Genomic DNA, 23,561 nt, shown 5'->3' with positions numbered 1-23,561 from the left:
GCTAGTACTCTATTTCGTAATCTTCCAACGCTATTGTTTTCGTTGCAATTGCCAATGAAACGAGTTTAATATATTTCAGGATTATTTGCAGCTTGACTTTTTTTATAGTATCTCAACGCTAATGTGACAGGAAAATGTGCAGGAAGTCGAGGCGCTTCTGTCCGCGAGCACGTGTACCTCTACGTCGAAACGTTTGAAAAACTGACTAAATATAGAATAGGAGCGGCGCTATTGTTAGGTTCAACACGTTTTCGTATCTTCGAGTTTCTCCTTCGACTCCGCTCTCGTACGGTCGTCATGGGACTTTCAGTGGATTTACGACGCCAGGAAATTCGCCAAACGTAAGTACCACCAAGCTTATTGTAATACGCATTTCCGTATTTTCAGTAAAATTAGAAATAATTTTGTTTGGCATTCATTATTTTGTTTATTTCTTTGACAGCTGTTTACATAAACGATTATCGACGTCACACAGGAATTGAAGTGAGCAAAATATTGAATAATAATTGTTTATGTGGTTTTCTGGATGGTTAGGATGATGTAATTTATAATATAACATCGATCATTTTTGTTCACTGGTTCGAACATTAAATTACAGAAATTTTTACATAAATATAGATATTTGTTAACAATATATTAATAAGCGACTACAAATAATTTTGACGTAGACAGAACGACATAATTTCTAGTAGATATTTCTAGTCTTATAGACAATTTCTCTTCGCGGGTTTCAACACTGAACGATAAAAACTTGATACTTATATTAATATTTGATATATTCCGGTACATAATTGAAACTTCACATAAATATCAAAGTATACTCTCAACGACGAATCGTCGCTATTAATATATCAATGCGCAATTACTAACAATGTTGGAAACGTTAATATATCAATAAGAAAGCAACAGAAAATTCTTATCGGTTTCTTATCAAAGTATATACTCACGAAGAACGAATCTCTACTAAAAAGCAGCTATGTATCGATTTTTCCGCTCATCGTAAACAATACATTAGCAGCTACCAAACTGGTAAAAGTTCGAACAACCAATTAAATATATCAACAAGAAAGCAACAGCCACTTCCGAAACCCACATTTCCGTCTCACTGAAAAAGAAAAAAAAAAGAGAATACAAAAACCTATGCTAACAAATACCTCATTTCTACGAAACACCGTTCTTCGAGACCAGATGGGTCATCTAAGCGAATTTAATGGCGTTCCACGGGCCAAAAAACCGATCACCGCAGAGATCCAGGAAGTTTACTGAAGCTAAAGCTTTCTAGATCAGAAGACTAGCGTCACACGGAAGTGGCAATCGCGCGTGCGCGACAACCGAAGCGAACGCTTGGACGTTCTCGCGCACGCGGTCTTTCGAAACAGTATTTTTAGAGAAGTGAGTCGCTGGCCGCAAGCGGCGACGGTAGTCAAGTGTCGCCGTTGACCCTAAGGAAATCGAACCCTGCGAACCATCCACGATTCGGATGACCACCGGTGAGTCCACTCGTGACAACCTAAATCATCCTAAAAATCGTCCGATCTCCGGAAACTACAACCGAGTGACATGTTCGTCTCGCGTCCGCCATTTGAATTTCCTCTCGATACTATTTCACGTTTCGCAATTTCCTTCGACTTTCACGCAACACTCCCTCGTGATTGTACCATGTAAACGCGTGGACGTTTTTAAATTATACTCGATAGATTGGATGAGGCACGTCGGACCGTTCTTATGGATCTAAATTTGGATCGCGTGCCGAACCGCTCCGTACATCTATTTATGATGTATTTATGGCATCGGACTTGCGACTCGTGTTCACGTTTGTTTCGACCCGTGTTCTGTCTCTGTTGATCGTTTCTGCGGCAATTGCACCGGATTGTCTGTGATTTGTTCTCTTTTTCCTACTTATTTCTTGGCAGAATCGAATAATTTGAGAAATATGATAACATTTTGAACAAAGTGGACATTGCTTGGCTTCCTTCTGGTTTTAAGAGCAAATTCTCCGATGAGTTAGATATTTGATGTGGCCAGAGTAAATTTGTTTAATAATAGTACTATTGAGTTGTTTTATTAGCTGAAGCGTTGGTATTGGAAGGTTTGAAGAATTGGATTGGCGCAGTTTCTGTTCTTCGTTTGTTATGTTCGTATCTATTTGTATATTTGCATAAGTTTTCATTGCGCGTCCCTTTAATTACAATAATCTACGTGTAACATATTTATTGTAGTACATTGCAAGCTAATAGCTGTGTAATGGTGGAGAGTTGAAAAAATTAGATTGGTTGCCTCTTTGTTTTCGTTAGTTCCGTTGGAAAATGCGCGGCGCTTTTCGATCGTAGATCGAGTTATATTTAAGTCATATTTACATCGCGCCTCGTATCGCGAGGGAAGACTCGGCGGCACGCGAGTCATAAAGCTTGTTCGAGGATTCGCTGCTGTAAAAGAAGTAGCTTTGATCTCCAGTAGGAAGGAAGAAATGGAGTCTCAAGCATCGAAAGAAACAGGAGAGAAATTCCGTTCTGTGATTCATTTGTTTTTATTCGAAACAACTACATTTTTACAAAATTCCTTCTTTTCGTGGTTCGTTGTTGCTCGTTTTGTTAAGGAAGACTAACGGTAGATTTTAAAATAAAAGATCTAGACAGATATGTCTTCTAAAAATACGAGCTGACCCGGTCTGACTTTTTTCTTCTGTGCCAACTCGCTCACTCTACGGAGCTAATCGAGAGTTGGTATATTAGTGGCAACTAAAAGAATAGATTCGTTTATCTTCATATAGTCCTCGTGTTTCGTAACTCCACGGGGAGTAAAACTGATAACGTTATCGGAAAATTAGCGTCATTTATAGTAAATGATAATAATGAGGTCTCGCGTGTGTTCAGGTGATATCAATACCTCGATTTTGTGAAAGTTTAGAAATTTTTATTGGAAACAGCTTTCACAGAAACAGAATGTTAAAATTTAGTAAAGAGAAGCATTAAAAAATTCTCATTTGACAAATTACAGAATCGTGGACTGAACAAGTAGAATCCCTCGTTCGCGAAAATCCAGAATTCTCAACAATTAGAAGCACCGACAGACATCGAGAAAATAATTCTACGAGAAATAATATTTAGGATTCTATCGACTTAAAACTCTATAAACTGCATGCTGTCATTCGAAGATCCTAGAATAATAAAGACTGAAAAATCATAGAATCGTTTGATAAACTCCAATGGAATTAATAAACGAAGATAAGACTGCAATTAATAAAATGTACAAACCTTTGATTTGTATGATTTGAAATATGCTTCCAGACACCTCGCAGCTTCTATTTCGAAACAGATCAAACGAAGCTCTTGTAAATCACGACGTCAACGAAGAGATTAGCGTTTGCTAGTAGAATAAGTACAGTATGGGTGCGGCTGGCAGTAGTAGCAGCGCACCGTTCTCGTCGGCAGATTTGAGGAGACAAAGCGAGGAGACGTTTGTCTACGGGACGGAGGAATCCTGCTGTCCGGAATACGCGAACGAAAATATACGACAAAGGACGAGGACCAGCGCGTTCGACGTGGGTGAAGAACCTCGATCGCAGGTTAAATATAAAACGAATATTTATCGTGTTAGCTTCCGAGGAACGTCGAGACGAGACAAGCCACGAGAAAATACTTTAAACACTGTTATATATCGGATTTTATTTTAATTCCGTGGAATTTTGCAGGGTCCAAGTCCTTACGCGACCTTCAGAGGCGAAGAACGTTCCAGTCAAAGACCATCAGCACCGAGTTTGTCGAACTTGCGATCCCCACGACGAGAAACTTTGGTAAGCGAAGTTTTTATCTTAGGCTGCAGTTAAACAGAATAGCTGTAGACAGTTGGCTCGCGAAAATATATCGTCGTCCGTGATGAATCTTTGTGGATTCGGTGCACCGGAAATTCCAGGACCCAACGGAAGATAGATATCGTAAGTAGAAAGTAGAACGTAAACAAGTTCATAAATAAGATACTTAGGAGAATCCCATTTGCGTCGGAGTAGAATTAAAAGAGAAGTACAAAAGAAGTTTGGAATTTGTCCAGGGTGGAGGCAATGGTTGTTCGTGCATTTTCAGTTGACTAATTTTCTAATAAATCACCTAATTCATTCTTTGAAAGACTGTATGATCGATATACACGTACGTATATGAATATTCTTGGTTACAAATGTAATATTAAGGCAGATACTTGATCGAACGAACTTGTGATTTTCCATTTGTGAATTCGAAAGGGCAATTCAATGGAGAAATGTGCACACCACCTTTACGTCTCGTATTTCTTTTATTTCCAGTACTTATCTTCTCTTTATGACTCAACTTTCATCTTCGGCAGCATGATTCATAGATTCCGATTGTCTCGACGTGAAAGAAGATCTTTCAGATACAGTAATACTTCTTACATCACTTCCTATTAAAAACACCAATAAAACCGGGCTATAGGCCCACTCAGACCATTTTGCAAATATTCCTAGAAACAAAATTCCCCGATCTTGGTCGCATCTCGAGAATTAATGCCGAAGCGTTTCAAAAGTATCTTCACTGATTCGTCGGCCAATTTTCTTATTGACATTGGAACTACCGACGAATGAAATGTAAAGCTTGTACCAAAGAAATTGAAATGAAAGATACATGAAAAAATACACATAAACCTATGAAAAATTACGAATTGATCATTTTCATTGCTTTGGCAGATCTGCCGTCACTTCGAGATAATAAATCTAACGTTTAAAGACTTCTCTAAACTAACAACGTTCTAAATCAACTTCCTCTTTTAAACTGTAAATTCTACGAATCACGTAATAATTTCAAACATCCGATCAGCAGTGTACTTTCATTCTGACTTCGTCAAATTACTTTGCTTTCGATGATCAATGTTTAAAATCATCTTCACGGTAGCAAAATCCAAGGTTAACTTTCTGCCTGAAATTCTCCGAAATTTTCGAAATCTCCTTTGAAATTCTCCTTCTAAACTATACAGTTCTATAGCGTTCAAAGTTTTCTCGAAATTAGCGAAATTCTAAAACACACAGCCAATTCGAACATTCGCCAATAGCGTACACGTTCCGAATAATCGGAAAACGCAATAGAAAAACGCGAAAGCTTTTGTTCAGAGGTCATCGGCGACGTAGATGTCGACAAGAGATTTTCCCAGGCGCGCTCTTTTGTTTCGTGGGAAATCTGGCGGGTCTCCAAAAAGCTCGTGGCTCCTCATGATTTCGGGAGAACACGCTGAGTCACGGCCACCGTGGCGCGTCGAGTTCGCAGGCATCGATCGCGATCACGTGCCCCTCGTGTCTCGAGCTTGTTCGGCGAACGTCCTAAGCCTCGTGCCAGTACATTCTCGTAGATCGTTCGGCGTGGATCGAGCTTGCAGAAGCTCGTCGACGATCCGTCGTAAGAACAGTCTTTTTTGTAACGATTGCATGGATACGCGGTCCTCAAGGAGCTGCAGAATTTTAATCAGACTCAAGAAAGGCTAAGAATATATAGTCGAATTCTCTTGGCATCCGCTGCTACTGTTTACGCGTAAGTTCTTCCACAGCGTAGAATCTGTTGCTCCTCTTGATCGCCAAGATTTATTGGTATCGAGTATTCGTTTCGCAGAGGATTTAAAGGAAATGATTAATAGCGTTTGAACTAGGGTTACAGTGGCTGCTGGGCATTTTGATATTTACGAAATGTCAATGGTATTGTAACCAGGCACATTGATTATCATCATTGCGCTGGAAAAGTTTGAAACAGATTTGAGAATGTACGTAGAAGTTATGAGACTTTTAACGCGAGTATGTACATATTTCGCAACAATCACAAAGATGCTTAAGCAATCAATTATACGTCGTATTAATAAGCTTGGATATTCAGTGGAATAATCTTTAACATTTATCATATCTTTGAGACAACTGTTCACGCGTTCAAGATTTGTTTAATTTATTTTTTCAAAATTTACCTAATTCCTAGTTTCTGTCGTTCCTATCTTTCCCTTCGTTTACCATCGAAACGGACGTAATATCGTGACGCAAGTCTGTAGAACGCAATGCAAAGAAAGCAACAGGCTGGTCCGCGTAACCATTCCTTGAACCAGAATTCCGATCATCGATCGGCTCGGTTCAATTAACGTCTCTGAAATTAGTCCACTTATTTATATTGCAGTTGACGTACGCGGCGCAGATGACAGGTTGGCAGACGGCCGAGGAACATAGCCCTTCGTTCTCTCAGCAGAATCAAAAGGCTATGGAGGTGATCTCGCAGCTTGCTATGGCCAATCAGCAGCTGGCTTCCGCGAACACGGCGACTTTGGCCAATTTGGAGGCACTGTACATGGAGTTATCGAGAGAAAGGGAACTGAGAAGACGAGTGGTTTCTTCGGAAGCGCTGGACGAAGCTTTGAGGAAGAGACTGACGATGGACGATGAAAGAGATGACGAAGATGAAGATGAAAGGCGTAGGATGGAGATTAGGATCGAGAGATTGGAAAGCCTCTTAAGGAAGATTCGTTCGAGGATAGAAAGGCTGGAGACGGTGGTGAAGACTCGAGGATTCGATAGAGAAGACGAAAGACAAAGTTCTACGAGTATCTGTGATTCAAAGGAGATTCAAGACTCGAATTGTCGACAGACAATCGATGATCTGTGTGATAGGCTTCCAAATAGCATCGAAGTACCTGAACACGAATTTAAAACGCAAGTGGACGAGGCTCGAGCAAAGACTGTTTCTAGAGTAAGCGTCGCGTACGTTGAGGAAGATGTTAGAAGCTCCAAGTGGAACGATGGTGATCGTTCGAATTTGCATTTAAAGAAATCGAAGGTTGAAGCGAGAGAAGGTAGATTAGAGGATGAAGTGGAACAGGGTGTAGATAAGAAAGAAGTGACGAGGTTGTTGAAGGAAGTCGAAAGACTGATGGCTGAGCGATCAGAGTATCAATGTGAGAACGAGAGGCTGATGAAGGAGCTGACGGAGGAGAAGGCGATAGTGAGGAAGCTGACGAAGGCTTACAAGGTGAGTTTGCTCGTGTTTCTTCATTTTTGGAGACTCGACCGAATTTTTTTAATTTAATTTGTTTAAAATACTTGTCAAAATATTTGATCTCATTTTTGTAGTTTATGTTGATAGTGTGTTGCAATATATTTCTAGAAACCGTAATCATGCAGAAATGCAACGAGTAAATAATTAAATCGAAAGATTAAAACAAACTATACATTTTATAATTTTCTGAGTGAATCAATTAATGTTCTCGTTCTCTGCTTAATGTTCTCATTCTCCGTTTAATGGTCTCGCTCTCCATTAAACTCTTCCATTTAGAAGATACAGTCTTCGTAACCTTTCTTCTGTAATTCAGCCTTTTATTCATCGAATTTATCGAAAATAAGAGCGATGATTATTTTATAGGAAGCAAAAACGCAACACGAGGAAGTAGAATCGAGGTTGGAAGAGCGCGGACAAGAGTACGAAAATTTAATGACAAAGTTCGACGTCGCTACAAAGGAAACGGAGAGATTGTTGAAGGAAATCGATAACTTTAACGTGTTAAAGGGCACTGCCGAAGCGAAGATCTCCAGCCTCGAGCAAGATCTGCAGAAATCGTTGCTGGAAAAGGAGGAAATCATAAATATCGAGAGCCAGAGGTCTTCGGAATTAAAAGCACAGCTGTCGGAAGAGATATCCGATAAGAAGAAGCAGAGAAAGGCTCTCGAGGACGCTTTGGACGAGATTCAAAGACTGAAGGAGACTATCAAGACTGAGAGAAAGGGCGAGGATGATGACGATCTGAAGGAAGACGTTGGTACGTTCAGCTAGTGAGATTAAAACTATAATTAATATCAACTACGATGTTGGCAGGAATAAAACTTTTTTTTGTACGAAGTAAATATGACTTAGGAATATGGTAAAATAGATGTAAGAGGAATCATTATATCTTCGTAACTAACCCTTCCAAAGGATACAATTTTGTTTAGGTCGTGTGGAAACATCATATTCGCCAATTATTGGTAATACATACTTTTTATATTTTTACAAAAAGACATGTGATACTCTAGGCTCCAACAATAATTTTTTCAGAAATAAATACACAATAGAGAAGTTATTATCTTCGTTAATGCACATAATATATGTATTTAATTTTAAAGAGAAATTCGTGTACTTTTGTATTCAAAATAATAATAGATTGATAAACTTTGCCCCGATTGCTCTTAAGACATAAAAATTCTCTTAATAAAGAGGCGAAGGAAAACTGAATGTGTTGCGATTGTTTAAACTATCATACGATCACTTTACTTCAAACAGGTCCAATCGAATCGATAGACGATCCGCAAGAAAGTCCGCCTGTCGATCGCACGACGAACATCGAAGATTTCAAAAAGGAATTAATCATGAAGAGGGAGGCAAGGCAAAGAGCAATAGCAGCAGTTTCGTCGGAAATGGAGCGGCTTAGACGAGAGTTAGACGCGGAGAAGGAAGCTCATTCGGAAACTTCGAGGATGTTGGATCTTTTAAGGTCCGCGCAGAAAGACGAACAAGCTCAAACAATCGCGGCAAATGACAGATTGAAGAAGTCTAGAGAGAAAGATCAGAGAGCAAGCGAACACGAATTGGCCGCGCAACGTCTAGAAGCTCAACGACTAACGAGCATTTTAAAAGTAAACTTTTCTTTCGTATTCTATTTATAATAGAGTAGAAAATGAAGGGTTCTATGCTGATTAAAATTGGAACAAAGTCGGTCGCTTGAAATCGGTCCTTTGTAAGTTGTTTTCAAATTTAGTTAAGACAGAAAGCACGTGCCGGCAAGTTTACACCTTTCGCTTTAAAAACAAACTTCTCGTGGAGGCAAGCAAACAGAACGAAACAGAATGGAACAAAGAGACAGTTTAACCTACAGAGTAGCTAAACGCTTAGATTCCCACGATCAACTAATTTTAAAACGACCTTTGTTGATAAAAATGGTCAGTCGAAGATTTCTATTAATTGGAGGTTTTGAAATTTCTATAGTTTTGTCCTCTAGCGTTATTTTTAGCGTTTTAAAGAAAATAAAAAGTTTGTTCCACGAACCAAACTTCATTAGAAACATCGAAAACTTACCTCCAAAACTGCTTCCGAAATTTTCCGTTAACGTCGAGTTTATGTAACGCTCAAGTTTATGACCCACATTTTACCCTCATAAATATTGGCAAAATATCTCCGAAATTATTTCTGCAACTTATCTCAACATCGAACGCCAAAATTTGCGGTCTCATAAATATCGAAATATTATTCGCCAAATTAATTTCGAAACTTTTACCTTCCTCAAACCTCCAGAAACTTATAAATCGAATTTCATTCCTATAATTATTGACAAAGTAGGTATTTTCAAAATCATTTCTGAAACTTCCCTTGTTAATGAACTTTCGCAATTAATAATACAAACTTGACTTTCATAATTATCGAAAAGTTGCAAACTTACCTCTACAAATATCAAATGATCTAAATTGTAAAATTTCGCTTTCTCGCATCAGATATCCGACGAGCTGAGGAACGACATTCGCATTCAAATGGACAAGGTGGACGATCTGCGATACCATTTGGAGACTGAACCGGATCAGCATCGGTATCGCATCCGTTGCTTGTCGGATATAACCAACCGGTCACGAGAGGCCGTTTACTTCAGGGAACGTGCTGCCAACGATCTGAAGGACCATCTAGCAGAGATTCTGCTGCAACTTGGGGACAGAAGCTTCTTAGAACAGAAGGACGACGTTGGCCTGGAGTGCGAACGTCAGCTGGAGAATATCAATAGCTTGAAGAGCCTCTACAACGAGAGGCTGAAAGTGCTGAACGAACTGAAGGAGACGGCAGTGAGAGAGTTAGCTGAAACCAGGGTCAGATTGGATCACTCGTTGAAAAAGTGCGAGTGCTTGGAGGAGGATCTAAAGAAGGCTGACGAGAAGGTATTAAGTCTATAAGTTATCTAATTTATTTATAAAATCATTTAAGTTTATAAATCGATACTCATGCAATAGCATGATGCACAGTCCGCTACGTTAAGTATTAGGAACATCTTTTGCAGAAAGCACTAAAAATATCGACTTGAATTTTCTTAAAGTCGAATGAAACTAAATTTAGTGATACAGGAATTTTTAAGGTAAAAAATACTTGGGCAGTGAGTTTCCATGTGGTAGAAAGTCACCCCAATTTTCTTTTTTATTTTTTTTATAGGACAGTCATCGTTAACTTTCTATTATTCGAATAATTGAATGGAAAATGTGATATTCTAGAATAATATTCGAAATATGTCTTTTCTTGTGATAGAACGCACGTTTCAGATGTAGTTTTCTCTATGTGTTTGGGACAGATCGACACGCAGGATACGGAAATATCAAATTTGGAGTCGCAATTGGGACTCACCAAAGCGGACTGCAGAGATCTTCAAAATCAGATGTCTCTGATTAATAGCCTGTTTACGCAGATGCTATTGGGTGCTACCTCTGCCGACATGGATCTCGATCGATTGACTCAGTTACTTCAGGTATTGGAGAATTATGATATGTTTTCCTAAAACTGACCACGCTTTTGCCCATACCTGTTGTGGATTTTGGTTATTTTGGAATTTTAACAGGAGAATCACGACCTGATCTGCAACATGGCGAGAGAGGAAGGCACCGAGGCCGCCGCGCTTCCCAAGCTTCTTCTCGATTTAATCGAGCAAGTCGAGGGCAGCAAACCGTCCCAGAAACGCGCTGACGGAGAGAACGGAACCGAGGTCGAAGCAGAGAAAAAGGAAGATGACTTACAACAAGAAGACATAGCTCACAATCTACCTAAAGTAAGAATTACAAATTTCATTTCCTCTTTCAAATATTTACGAGCAATTTAATCCTTTCGCAGGATCGTTAGAATCCTCCTCGTATCACTGAGATGTGACCTAACTGTACATCTCGTTTGGTAAATTATATTTGATCCATTTTTTTCAAATTTGAATATATTATGATTCATATCATTATATTATCGTATTTTTCGAAGAAAAATCTGTTTCGAAGGGATTAAATGTGATTATGATTTAAAAATAGAAAAAATAGAAAATACGTAAGATATTCAGGGTAGATATATTCATAAAAATGTAAACTCGCATAAAGATTCGCGATCTAATGATGAGATATTGTCTGTCTCAGGTTTGGCGTGTCTTATTGGAGTTGCTGAGCTGTCACGCAGAATGTGCTCCGTCCGCTTCAGCGGCATCCTCTTCTGACCCCAATATCTGTTACAAGTCAGTCGACACTCCAGCTGGTCCCAGATTGGTGATTTCAGTCAGCAAAACGTATATTCGCCTGAAAGAATTAATATTGGAAAAGAAACACTTGGAGAAGGAGATGAATCGAATGAAACAGTTGAACGTTCATTTAGAATGCAAACTCGGTGAACAGGTAACAAATAAGAATCTCACCTTTCCTTCTCTCTATCGTCTTACAAAACAGTTTTTTAAATTAATTCTCGCATACGTCTCTAGGAAAAGCGATTATCGACGGTGTCGGCGGAATTAAGCAAAACCTGGACGATAGTCGATCGAATGCAAGCACAACATCATCAGTTGCACACGCACGAGAAGATTCTTCGATACGAGTTGCAGCAGAAGCGAAAAATGTTACAAGAATTGAAGCAGGAATTGGAATACTGCCGCGAGAAATGGGAATCCGCTAGACAGAAGAACACGAACACGGAATTAGAGTGGAGAAGTTTGAGAAGAGAGTTTGCAGCCAGAAAAGCTCTAGCTTCTCACGATTCTTTCAACAATAGGTAATTTATAGAAACAATATGAATGTAATTCATTAAAGTAATTTCTATCGTTCGACGACGTTAAGCGAAGTTATAGATGTGATTTCTTTGGAATTGTTGTAAGATAGCAAAATATTTCAGTCTACGAATGCCTCCAACTAATTTACACGTCTAATATAGAATAAGAATATAAGTTTCCAATTATAATCTTCATATCGGTGAACTCTTATCAATTCTTCGATACAGTGCGGAAAGTGGGTTCAGCGACGAACGAGGGGATGATACCGACGAAGAAGACAATGCCGTGGAAGGAAGAATTAGATTAGGTCCACGCAGAAGACCGCGAAAGGTTACTAATAATTCGATTATCTTTAACGTCTACTAGAATCTTGCAATTTTTTATATCATACAAATATATTAGATATTCGTTCAAATACTGAAATTTTACATGTAACAAAAATGTACGATATACACATAACGGAAAATGCATCTTTAGGAGAGTCCCCGAGCACCAACACCAGACACAGAATCAGAGCAACCGACTGACACCGAGCTATCCGAGCCAAAGACAGGTTCCTCAGCGACACTGGAGCAACGAACGCCTACTCCAGAAACAGAAGCGGAGCTAGACGAGACCGAAGTCGCGGAGGCAACTCTAAATGCTGAATCTACAAACGAGTCACCAGTAAGTTAACAAACATTCAATACATTTTCTGTTAAATCCAAACTCACTAACAATCGCAAAGTACTCAAGACTTCTCTCCTTCGATAGTTGATCCCAGGAAGTCCACAAGAATCGCTAAATCCCCTGGACCAGGCTCTGACAAACGTCATCCAGAATCTCATAGGAATCGAGAGCAGTATAAACGTGACGTCAGCAACCTTCGAAGCTGCAAACGATGAAAATGCTACAGAAGACATCAAGGGTGATCATATGGTACCAACCATCGAATCTTGGTCTACAAGTCTTCCAGAGCCTGAAGGAGTCATCGTGAAAGACGTCAACAAAGCTTTCAGTCTCAATGCTCCAGTACAAACTCACAGTGGATCGTCGTCAATCGCAATGGAAGATGCTCGAAGCACGACGAATACGGACGGTGAGAAAGAAAAGAACGAAGACTCCTCAAAATTGTCCACATCCTATGTACCTAGTGCAACCAGTGTAGCCAACACACAGCCTGTGTTCTCTATCGGGCCCTTTCCTCCGTCCAGCGTGGCACCTTCGACCGTGAAAAACGTCCAATTCAGCGATCCCTTGATCGTCGGTCCATCTAATCGATTTTTTGCTCCAGTTTTCGGCGCGTCGTTGTCAAACGGACAAATTTCCTCGTCTTTCGACACGCCGACAAGCGAGGACATGGTGGGCTCTAAGGAAAAGCGACCCACCAAACCAATGGAAAGCGTTGTCGATTCGGATAACGTTTCTGTGGGCTCTTCGTCGAGCATAGAGACTGTCAAAGAGTTTTCCACGACAGAATCTGCTTCGTCGAGTTCACCAGGTGAAATTGGAAAACGAGACGCGAGTTCGGCAGAAGCTGGTGGATCTGGGAAACAGGAAGACAAGAAGGTTCCTGGTGCAAAGAGTAGGACACCGGAAGAAGCTTTAGCTGCCAGGGAAGATAGGTTGAAAAGGTTGGAAGAGCAGGCGAAATGGTTGATGAATAAGATGAGTGCGACCAATAGAAGAGGTTCTGCGTTGAGTACTAGGTTAGAGGAGCTTCATGAAGTCTATGGGGAACCGCCTGTTCCTCCTCCCATGCCTGATGTCCTACCTAGTCGAAGGTTAGGGACTACTTTGTCGGATCTACCTCGTCAGGTATGCATGTTTCATATATTGTAGAAGATATTTTAGCCTGTGAGCTTCCTGTGTTTGCTGGTGAATGGAATACGTGGTTCCAAGTTTTTGGCACGTGTCGTGTAGTCTTTGAGTTCACGAGACGATAATTCATTGGTGGGTTTCGCGCGTAACGTTCTATTAAAAGTGACTGTGGTCGTGGGTTTGATATTTACGTGCGATGTCATCGCAGTCTGACAGTAGCAGGTTCTTTACTTCAAATTTATTGTCTTTTTTTAAGAACAATTTTTCCTTATCCTTATTTTTTTGTCCGTTGTTTTGAATTTTATTCACGGAATACTACATATTTCGTTTATATAATCCATTTTTTAAACTTTTTACTGTCGTTACTTCTTCGTCTTAGTGTATCTTAATAATTTCAAAAATACATATCGGTATATTAACTAATAATTTAGCAAATTGAAATATTCTACTGCCTTTTACGTCTGCTATTCTATTTTTACCATTCACATACTACATACTTGATAATAATATGCTTACTGGTATGATATATTTAATAATAAGTTACAGAACGACGTATTTCATGACTGTGTTATTGTTCAGGTACCTGAATCATCGACCACCGAGGACGCCAAAAATACCGAGAAGCTCGACTCGAGTGGCGTTCCTAACGAACCACCACCCGATAACACGTCTTGAGACGCCTACAATTTTTAATCGTTCGTTTACGTCGCGTTTATTTCCGTCGTGCACAGAAACGTGAAGAACACGCTTGTTTGAGTCTCGTCTCGAAAAACGTGTCGGCTCTCGTTTCCAAGAGGAATTATATAATTTTAGGATGATTTTATCTTTTTGGGCTCATCCTATATATTAAAAAAAAAAAAAAAAGATACGTATTTTTCACGAACAAAACGTGCCGTCTCGTCTAATGATTAAATCTACGTACGAAATGTAACTTGTCTTCGTAATTTAAGAAAAGACTTTGAAACATATCATTGTGATTCAAAGCTATCGATACGAATATTTCTACTAAACTTCCTTTTTCTCTTTTTTCATGCTCCAATATTTTTATTATCAATGTACCATGAATTTATCGATGTAAATAACGTCTCGTTGTTCCTAACCGAGATTCTGTATGTGATCATTCTGGAATCCGTTCCTGTTTTGTACCTTCTACAAATTGTACCTACTAATTTCACTGTATAAATAAAGATTCCTTGAAAAAGCCAGATATCTGTTATTCATCTATTTCGTATGTCTTCTGTAAGTATTGTTTTCTAAATATTAAACGCATATTAAACGCAATATTAAACGAGACAGGTAAGATTATTAGAAACACTTCTAACGAGAATATTTCGTTGATGGGATCGATATGATTTATTTTAAAATAATTAACAATTCTCAAGATGTAAAACTTTTGTCATGCTCCTTCCATTCACATACTTGAATCACTACGCTATATGTATACGATAAGATATGTATAATATTCACAAGACTCCTCGCCTTTCGTAGATATAATAAAATTCGTACAAAATCGTTTGCATAACAAAAGGAAAGAAGAAAAAGAAAACAGCTCTAGGTACGCTAAGTTTTCAACTGTTCAACGTACTCTTTAATTTCTCATCGACCGACACGACGATGAAAGGCACTGGACGATGATACATTTTATAAAATTAGAGGGATTCTATTATGATCGTTTAGGTCGATCAAAAGACCAAATATATATAATCTAGAAATGTTTCTTTAGTTGCCTTGCGCTTCTTTTTTTTACAATGATTCTTATGAAAGACACACGCATAGAGCCACTCGTTCGTCCATCAGTACACACATTCAACACATTTTTACGAAATGATTGTCTAATTGTATCATGCACGTGGTACATGAGCGTTGATTAATAATCTCTTACATTAGTACGATTTATCTACACATCGTTATATCCTAGTATTGGCTGTCTATTTTTTCATTTCGATCGATTAATCTCATTAGCAGGTCGCACCATCGCATAGAAAATGTATCTTTATAAAGTCACCATGTACGTCGTTTATCATTCGCTGTTAACGTTAAGAAGATAAAATTACGATGACACGATAAGAACGGTATGTTGGCACGCTTTGAAAAGACTGGTCGTACAAAAATACGGTTACAAGGATGTTCTCGAAAAGTATCTCACAATCTCTGACGCGGTGTCGATATTCACACGCGTAAAATTTTGTGCGACAAACAGAAGCTTGATCCAACGGAGATCTCGCCCGTAAGCGTAGTGCTTTGATAATCCTATAAATTTCGCTTGACAGAATTTTAGACGTTAAACGTCTTAAATACAATCCTCCAAAAATAATAAATTACTCCGTTATTCCATTTAGCTTAGCTCTGTAAGGCACCCCGAGGTTCCGTCAATTTTTGTACAAAATACATACTATATCCTATAAACAACGCAGCGTAGTAGAAAACACATTTGAACTCTCTCGTAATACGTATCACTTCGAGTGCGATCGTTTCTCAATTACCGAGAACGTCATCCATCTTTCGAGGACGCGATCCACAATTCTAATTAACAATTAATTTAAGCGATCGTCGACTGGGCGCTTAACAATTACGAAATGCGCACGTTTCTACACAAAGAATAAGAAAAATCGGTCTTTATCAAAAATACAAAGGTTCCATCTCCAAAAGTTGAGATGGATTATTTATTTCTTCGTTCCAACATTCTTATTAAACGATAGTATCAAAAAAGGTTACGATAGAAAATATATATCTATATTTATATATTCATATCGCGATTACGATATTCACTGGATCATCTGTAAGTATCTGTTCTCCTCGAGCAACGAACTCAGAGACGAAGTCATGTCGTTGACCACCATATTGGCACTTGATGGCAATGGCTGTGGCAGCGACATGGGGTGAGTAGAACTAGAGACATTTGTTTCGTGGGTCTGTGCGTTTCCAGACCAGTTCCTGCACTGTTGCACATACTCCAGTGTCCTTCTGTACGAATCTTGTCTCATTCCTTGAGGAGGCTTCATAGGAGATCCTTGTTGAGACTGACTGATGTCTCTGCATTGAATCTCTGGCATAGCAGCACCGGTTTGCTCGTGGTAACATTGATCTCCGCCGTAACCCCATTGGCAGTTACAATTGTACTGTTGATGATTTGGAGGATTGGTTCGAGCACAATTGTGTGTACAAGTATGTTGCTGCTGTTGTATCCTGCAATTGGTCTGCTGAGCAGTGCACAGCTGTGGAGACGTCCTCTTCGGTAAAGCAGAATCGTTCACTGATCTATGGCCACCATTGGGATGAGCGCAATTGGCCATTTGCAGGCAAGGTGTATTTTGCTGTGGTGTTTGCTGTTGACAGCCTTGGAGACTGGTTATGTTGGTGATTGGTTTAGCCTGGTTGTTGATGTTCAGTTGAGAACAGTGTGGCGACATCTGAGCACATTGGTTGGGCACTGTGCTCTGCTGAACAGGGTGAATATTTGACACCTGGCCATTAGGTGTCACCATTGGCCTGGTACATTGATTGGCTACTTGACCACACTGTGGATTAGCATGGCTCATAGTTGTCTGATTAGATATAGCTGGCTGTTGAGTGCAGTGAGGAGACAATTGTGGACAATTGCCAGTTGATCGCATCTGCACGCACTGTTGTTGGTTCATAGAGCTGTGATTCGGTGGAGCACAAACGGGGTTTGTGTGGTGGTTCACTTGGCTGGTTGGATTTCCGGTACAATTCGCGTTCATTTGTGCCTGACAATTGTAACTAGGGTAGTAGCCATGGTGCATGTGGTTTTGGGGACAGTTCCTAGTTAACTGAGCAGAGTTTTGAGGAAGATTTTGTGGAGGATGCTGAGGCGCTAGGGCACCAGCTGCTGGTGAAGTTAGAGGCTGATCGCTGATGTGACTGGGAGCGTAGTGAGATCCTGGTGACATGACTTGACCCGCTGCTGGACTGAGTACTTGCCCGCCGTTCGGTTGAGATGGATAAGAGGGTGGAGGACAGTATTGTGAATTAGACTGAGGAGGTCTAGAGCTAGGACATTGGTTGTAAGGAGATGGAGAGGTATTCTGATAATTCGTGCACGTTGGTTGAGCTGGTTGTGGTGGCGGGTAGCAGGTTTGTTGGTGAGACTGGTTGTAGTTGCAAGTAGGCTGTATTTGACGTTGGTAATGCAAGGGATTTGTGCAAATTGGGGACTGGCAAATTGGTAAGGGACTGCTACGGCAATTCACCTGAGTTCCTCCTGCTTGAACCTGCAGAAAGAAAAAATAGATTAGTAAATACATTGATTCATTAGTCTATAACAAATTGTTTATCGTTATAAGTTGTTTCCGCTAAAATTCAATTGGAAAGTATTTCTGGAATAAAATCGCTACTTGTTTTACGATACACTTGTTACAACACGATCTTCCGATTCATTGAAGCTTAAGCGAACGCTGCTTTATAGAACTACGTATAAGATGCTTTAAGAAAACACTTACTTGATTCAAGTACTGCATCATCTCATCAGGAATGACCAGCTTATTCTCCACCATTTCACCTTCTCCAACCTCATCCAGAATGACTTCCTGATTAGGATGATGTTCTGGAAGTTGAGCAGATCTTGGTCTGGGTGGTACAGGCGGTGAATTTCTTTGGGTCTGGTGACCCCTGGTGGGTTCGGACATGCGACGATCACCGGATGGTTGCGTACAATGGCCGCTTGGACCGTTCCAATCTCCTGGCATACCCTGGATACCCTAAGTTTATCGTTACATTACATTAAATATTCCACGCACATTATTAGTCCAACCAAAATAAACGTAATAAGAAAAGAGATAAAATATTCATCTACCAACCTGAAGAGACATATTTTGCGTCTGAACGACAAGATTGCTCGTCGAGTAAGGTCCTTGAAGATGACTCGGTGGGTTCATTCTACCGGAAGTGGTACTCATTTGACTGCTCCTTCGTGATGTTCCTGGACTGATGGGATCGTAGAAGCTTCCAGGTCCAGTTTGACCCATTCTGACAGCGCTGACCCCGCTAGCCTGGCTGCTTCTTCTACTACCAAAGTCCGTGGACTTCATGCTACCGTAATAGGTGCTCACAGTACTGTTGCTGTCCCTTCGTGGCTCGTTGAGAGGTTGCAGCCTGAGTTGCAGGTCAGAAAGACTCGTTTGGCGGGCGGGACCGCCACCCTCCATCTTCAGGTCAGTGATCCTCCTGTTCAGGTCCCCGATGTTACCCTGAGGACCCATACCACGTGTTCCCCTCATACCGGACACGCTTACTGGCAAGCTCGGCATGCCCTTTGCGTTCAGTCTGCCTTTCAGACGATTCCTTGAAGCAGGAGGAGGAGGTTGTTGTTGCTGCTGCGATTCCATTCCGCCAACCTGTTGGATTAATCAGAAGTTGACCATTTTGGATTGAGTAATTTAGATTTGTTATTGCAAACGTAGAATGAAAATGTAGCTTATCGTTGTTACTGATATCGTCTTCTACATATTTCGTATCTCTGTCTATTATGATAATCAAATATTTCCCATTTATGATTTACAATTATACGACCGTCTTATATTGTCAGGAATATTGCTAAGCTCAAGGAAGTATACAACTTACCATGGCACGTAGAGCAACTGGCAGATCAGCGATATCCAAGTCATCGGGTTCCTCGTTCCAAGGTTCCTCAGCCAAGGTAACGCCATCACCAGTCAATGCACTGACACCAGCAACTTCGTCATTGCAACCACCAACTAATGGGCTACCTTGTTGCTGCATCATACTAGGTGGACTATTCGCTTCACTTTCAGATTTCACACTCGGACTTGACAAACTAGGTGTCTTCGGATGCAGATCTTCACTTCTGCTAGGGCTATGACCACCTGCACCAGCCTCGTCACTGCCTCCGCCATCTCCACCGCCTCCTTTGTGCTTCTTATTGGCGTAGAATTCTGCACCGTGCACAGTTTTCACGTGTTTTCTCAGAGATGATGGATCGGTGTACCTTTTCGTGCAACCTGGCGCCTTGCAAACGTATGGTTTCTGGAAATCACGGTGTTAAAGATTATAGCATGAGTACAAAGATCATGCTTTTAAATTTTGGAAATACAATTTAGGAAATTTGATTTTGGTGTACATTTAATTTTAGAAATTTTGGACTTACGTCTTAATTGGTATAGTTAGTTAAAATAGTTTAAATTAGAGATTGCTTAATTTTGGAGTATTTAATCTTAACTTCTATAATTAAGTATCCCGCCAATTAAGAGGGGGTTGATTTTATATTTAATAATTACCTCGTTGGAATGAGTCCTGTTTTGGTGTTTCGCACGATCGCTGGCATTACTAAATGCCTTGCTGCAACCAGGATATTCACAAGTATATGGTTTTTCTCCGGTATGGGACCTCAGATGCGTCTTCAAGTTCTCCAGACGCGAATATGCTTTGAAACATCCCTCGAACTGTAATAACACAAATTATAGCATAAATATAAATATTTAACTAGCACGTTGCGAATCTTCGTTCGAAGTTTCATGTACTCACAGTACACTTATGAGGTTTTTCACCGGTGTGCCTTCTCATATGCACCACCAACATGTATTGAGCCTTAAATGGCTTTTCCTCCCTCGAGCACTCCTCCCAACCACAAACGAAGCTCTTCTTGTTCGCATGTATATGGTCATTGTTGATGTGCTTCACAAGATCATCCTGTAAGTAATAAAAATGTAAAGTATTAATTTTAAGAACCAAAATATAGAACTATTAAATTAACTTTTATATTAACGCACTAGGACACACTAACACACTATTATATAACATTAAGTTGTACCTATATATATTGCGTCTCCTCTTTTCGTTTATGTAATAAATATAAAAACAAGACGAATTTATGCTACAAGCTTACAATCACATTGGATTAAAATAACGATAGGAATAAAAGCAAAATTACGTGAAAATTTAGAAACTTGTATATATTAAGAAGCTAATTAAATTTTACAATTCAAAAAGCGTTATTAAAATTCTCACCTGAGTAGGAAACTCAAGACCACAGTCCCTCCAGTGACAGTTCGTTTCGATAAAATCTCCAGGTTCATCTCGAAGATCTTCGCTAGGGCTAAGTCCTTGAGGATGAGTAGGTGGTGCTGTGGTCGTGGCAGCGTTCGTCGTCGTCGTCGCAGGCTCCCTTTTTACCTTCGTAGAAGCTCTCCTCGAAGACGTGTCCGCCTCGGCCGTCACCGACCTGGTCGACGATTCTGACGCTTTTCTGCAGGACTCCGTGCTCTGCAAACCGATCGTCAATCTCTTCGATTACCAATCCCTCTGAATTACGTATCTGTAGCGGCACATGGGTCATAGGACGATTCGAATGGAGAGTGACTCATGTTGTTGTTTTGCTTCGGAGTATCAACACCGTTTTGATGTACGAGATTTAAAGGTAAACCAACTCCGGACAAAACAATATCCCTGTTATGTGTGATCGTCAATCGGAATCGTATTCACATTTTCCGGTACTCCCCTACCAATATAAATAGACGAACATGCTCTCTCTAGCACAATCATTGTAGTGAGTCTAGCAAGTTTAGCAAGCGAATAGCATTGAGCGAGTGACGATTACGACGTAATATACTAACTCTGTACTTGTACCTAGAGTGATTTTAATATAACTGACTATCACAATTATACCACGCGTTTCTTCATTAACCGAACCAACACGTTTGATACCACCTCATATACGTTTTAAAGAATTGCTACAATTCCTTGTTAACCCAGACTAATTAAATTTCCCTCGATTTTATCCGACGTTAAATACACGTTCCTGGACTTCAACTGGACGTCACATCGACGTTAATGGAAATAACAGATCGCACGAAACGTTCACTATAATTTCTTACGTCACGCAACTAAAAAAAGATTAATAACGCGCCGCGTATCGAACTCCAATTTACATCGAGTGTGAAGCGATTATCATTCCAGGTGATTTAAAGTTGGTAGCAAGTACGGAGGATATTGGAGAACGGATAGTTGCTAATTCGATCGCCGCAGGAATTCAGAAGGTTCGATCGGCGATCTTTGACACTAGGCCAGCGATTTTCTGAAACAAACAGCGGCGTTCAGGGTACCACAGAAGGAAGCTCGCCTCGTGACACACGATCTGCACGCGATCTCGCAATTATCGCGTACCGTATAGCCCTGCGCTCAGCCGATCGATCGTTCCTTGCCCTCGTAAACCGATGGTTGCCTGCTTCTGTGTTATGATACAGACGTAGTTCGACATAACTCCGCCCACATTCTCGTTTCTACCTTGCGATAAATTGCAACTGAAATGGAGATGCTAGTTCCAAGGGTTTGAGGATTGAACAACGATTGAATACAGTTGTTTGAGCAGTTTGATCCGCTATGGAGGAATTTTGAAAATTTTTTAGACGTTCGATGATAGCTAACTCGGAACGTTGGAGAAAGATGGTAAGGTAATTTTTAACGATATCACAGTGCGATTATGTTTTGAGTATAACTGCTGGCGATTAGAATTTAATTTTGGTTAATTGTTGGTTTCAAATTTCTCGGTATTCAGAAACAAGAATATACTATAATCAAATTAATAAATAAATATTTTACAACTATAAGATATAAATAAAGGAATTCTGAATTATGAGAGTTTCATTTATAAAATTCTCTGAAAATTTTACTTATAAATGGAGTTTCCAACAATTATAGGAAGCAAAACAGTTTTTGTAATCGAATATGAATTTGTAAATGCTGGAAAAAATAAAACGAATGTTTGACAATATTTCGTAATTTTGCAAATAACGGAAACGTTAGTTTAACATTTCCATCTCTGATAAAATATAAAGCTGAGAGGCAGAAGATTTTTATTTTTTATTCGATTCTAGTAACGGTTATCAAATTCTGGAAGCTTTCACGGCTTAGGTTAATGGAAGAGTAACGAATAGATGAGAGTAGTTTCAAGGCCTGGGAAGATATTAGGCAAACGTTCCCCAAGAAGAAACTTTTAGCACTTCTGGTTGCCGAGAAAGATACAGAAGGTAGATAAAGATTATTAACACTTTCAAGGCGCTTACGACGGTGTAGCGCCATATTGCTTGATCGTGCGTCGAGAAACGCGTGAATGGTTTACTGGAACTTCCTTCAATTAAGTTGTCTGATCGTGAAATTTATCGTACACTACAACATCGTCGAATACCATAAACCGTACGTATTTATAATACTCGTTAAACAGTAGCAGTGGTAGCGAGTATTAAACTAATAATCCTGAATCTCTAAAGCTACTATAAAAAGGAAATATAAAAGTTAGACAAGAAAATTGGAGAAGAAATTAGAAAGTAGGAAGAAAATTTTCAGTTCTAGAATGCTATATATATCTACAAAGATAAAAAGCAACACTAACATAAAATAGAAAATAGAAAATTCTCAGTTTTTACGTGCTATATAGAATTTACAAACTATAGAATGTAAAATTTGAAGTTCAGAAAAATGTTCACAGTGCCTGCAATATGCAAAAATACACAAAATGTCCAAAATTAGAGTATTTGTTACTATACTTGATAGATAAAACAAATTTTTCTTTAAATTTCATTTCTTTAGTTATGTAAATACAAAAATGCAGAAAAATCCGCCGTCTATGTATCAACTGATATTAGCATAGAGACGTTACGACGACCGGAATTAACGTTGCAGGAATCGAGGAATCGATCTACCGAGATCCCCGTACAAGTAAGTAACCTCTCGATTACGATGTGCCTATAAATCTATCGATCACTTCCCTGTGGGAAAGATCGTGCACGAGCACAGCGTACTATGGAACGATGCGAGAAACGCGAGTCGATGCAATCAGGCACGGGAACTTTACAGCGTGCGGACACGCGGCGAGTCGTGTCGCTGGCGGAGAAAATGAAAACGCCGCCGCGGATGTAAATAAATCAGAGCAAACAGGAGAAACAGAAAGCCGGCTAGAAACATAGAAACGAAGAGCTTTAAAGAAACCGCTGGTGAATAGAAACGAGAGGTTTAACAAAGAGAGTAAG

At 39.8% G+C, this 23,561-nt stretch overlaps 2 protein-coding genes across 7 annotated transcripts in view; one reads left to right on the top strand and one right to left on the bottom strand.

Moving 5' to 3' along the window:
• Positions 1-211: 211 nt before the first annotated feature.
• On the top strand, positions 212-14,767 carry LOC117240332 (flagellar attachment zone protein 1-like). Of its 4 annotated transcripts, XM_033506314.1 has the most exons (16): positions 961-1,490; positions 3,288-3,565; positions 3,692-3,793; positions 6,153-6,998; positions 7,389-7,782; positions 8,283-8,635; positions 9,488-9,919; positions 10,324-10,497; positions 10,588-10,794; positions 11,141-11,392; positions 11,476-11,762; positions 11,988-12,090; positions 12,238-12,426; positions 12,514-12,838; positions 13,034-13,557; positions 14,140-14,767. In XM_033506314.1, the coding sequence occupies exons 2-16, from the start codon at positions 3,386-3,388 to the stop codon at positions 14,233-14,235; spliced, it is 4,464 nt and encodes a 1,487-aa protein (XP_033362205.1). In that variant the 5' UTR covers positions 961-1,490; positions 3,288-3,385; the 3' UTR covers positions 14,236-14,767. The 4 variants fall into 4 exon arrangements, with proteins under 4 accessions (XP_033362204.1, XP_033362203.1, XP_033362205.1 ...); XM_033506313.1 differs by lacking the exon at positions 961-1,490 and adding an exon at positions 212-341 and having other exon boundaries at positions 12,514-13,557; XM_033506312.1 differs by having other exon boundaries at positions 867-1,490; positions 12,514-13,557.
• Positions 14,768-14,889: 122 nt separating this feature from the next.
• LOC117240333 (transcriptional activator cubitus interruptus) overlaps positions 14,890-23,561 on the bottom strand; it is a 145,801-nt gene continuing 137,129 nt past the window's right edge. For all 3 annotated transcript variants that reach the window (XM_033506316.1, XM_033506317.1, XM_033506318.1), the window contains 7 exons: positions 20,545-20,799; positions 20,062-20,226; positions 19,815-19,979; positions 19,141-19,563; positions 18,378-18,914; positions 18,021-18,278; positions 14,890-17,792 (listed from right to left, as the gene is read on the bottom strand). In XM_033506316.1, coding sequence (XP_033362207.1) covers positions 16,326-17,792; positions 18,021-18,278; positions 18,378-18,914; positions 19,141-19,563; positions 19,815-19,979; positions 20,062-20,226; positions 20,545-20,799 — 3,270 coding nt within the window. In that variant the 3' untranslated portion in view covers positions 14,890-16,325. The remainder of the gene's footprint in view (positions 17,793-18,020; positions 18,279-18,377; positions 18,915-19,140; positions 19,564-19,814; positions 19,980-20,061; positions 20,227-20,544; positions 20,800-23,561) is intronic.

This window comes from Bombus vosnesenskii, unplaced genomic scaffold (assembly GCF_011952255.1).
Source record: "Bombus vosnesenskii isolate JDL3184/JDL3185 unplaced genomic scaffold, Bvos_JDL3184-5_v1.1 scf7180000014621, whole genome shotgun sequence".
Classification (NCBI taxonomy): domain Eukaryota; kingdom Metazoa; phylum Arthropoda; class Insecta; order Hymenoptera; family Apidae; genus Bombus; species Bombus vosnesenskii.
Note: the sequence above shows the minus strand (reverse complement) of the source record. Positions and strands in the feature narration are given on the sequence as shown.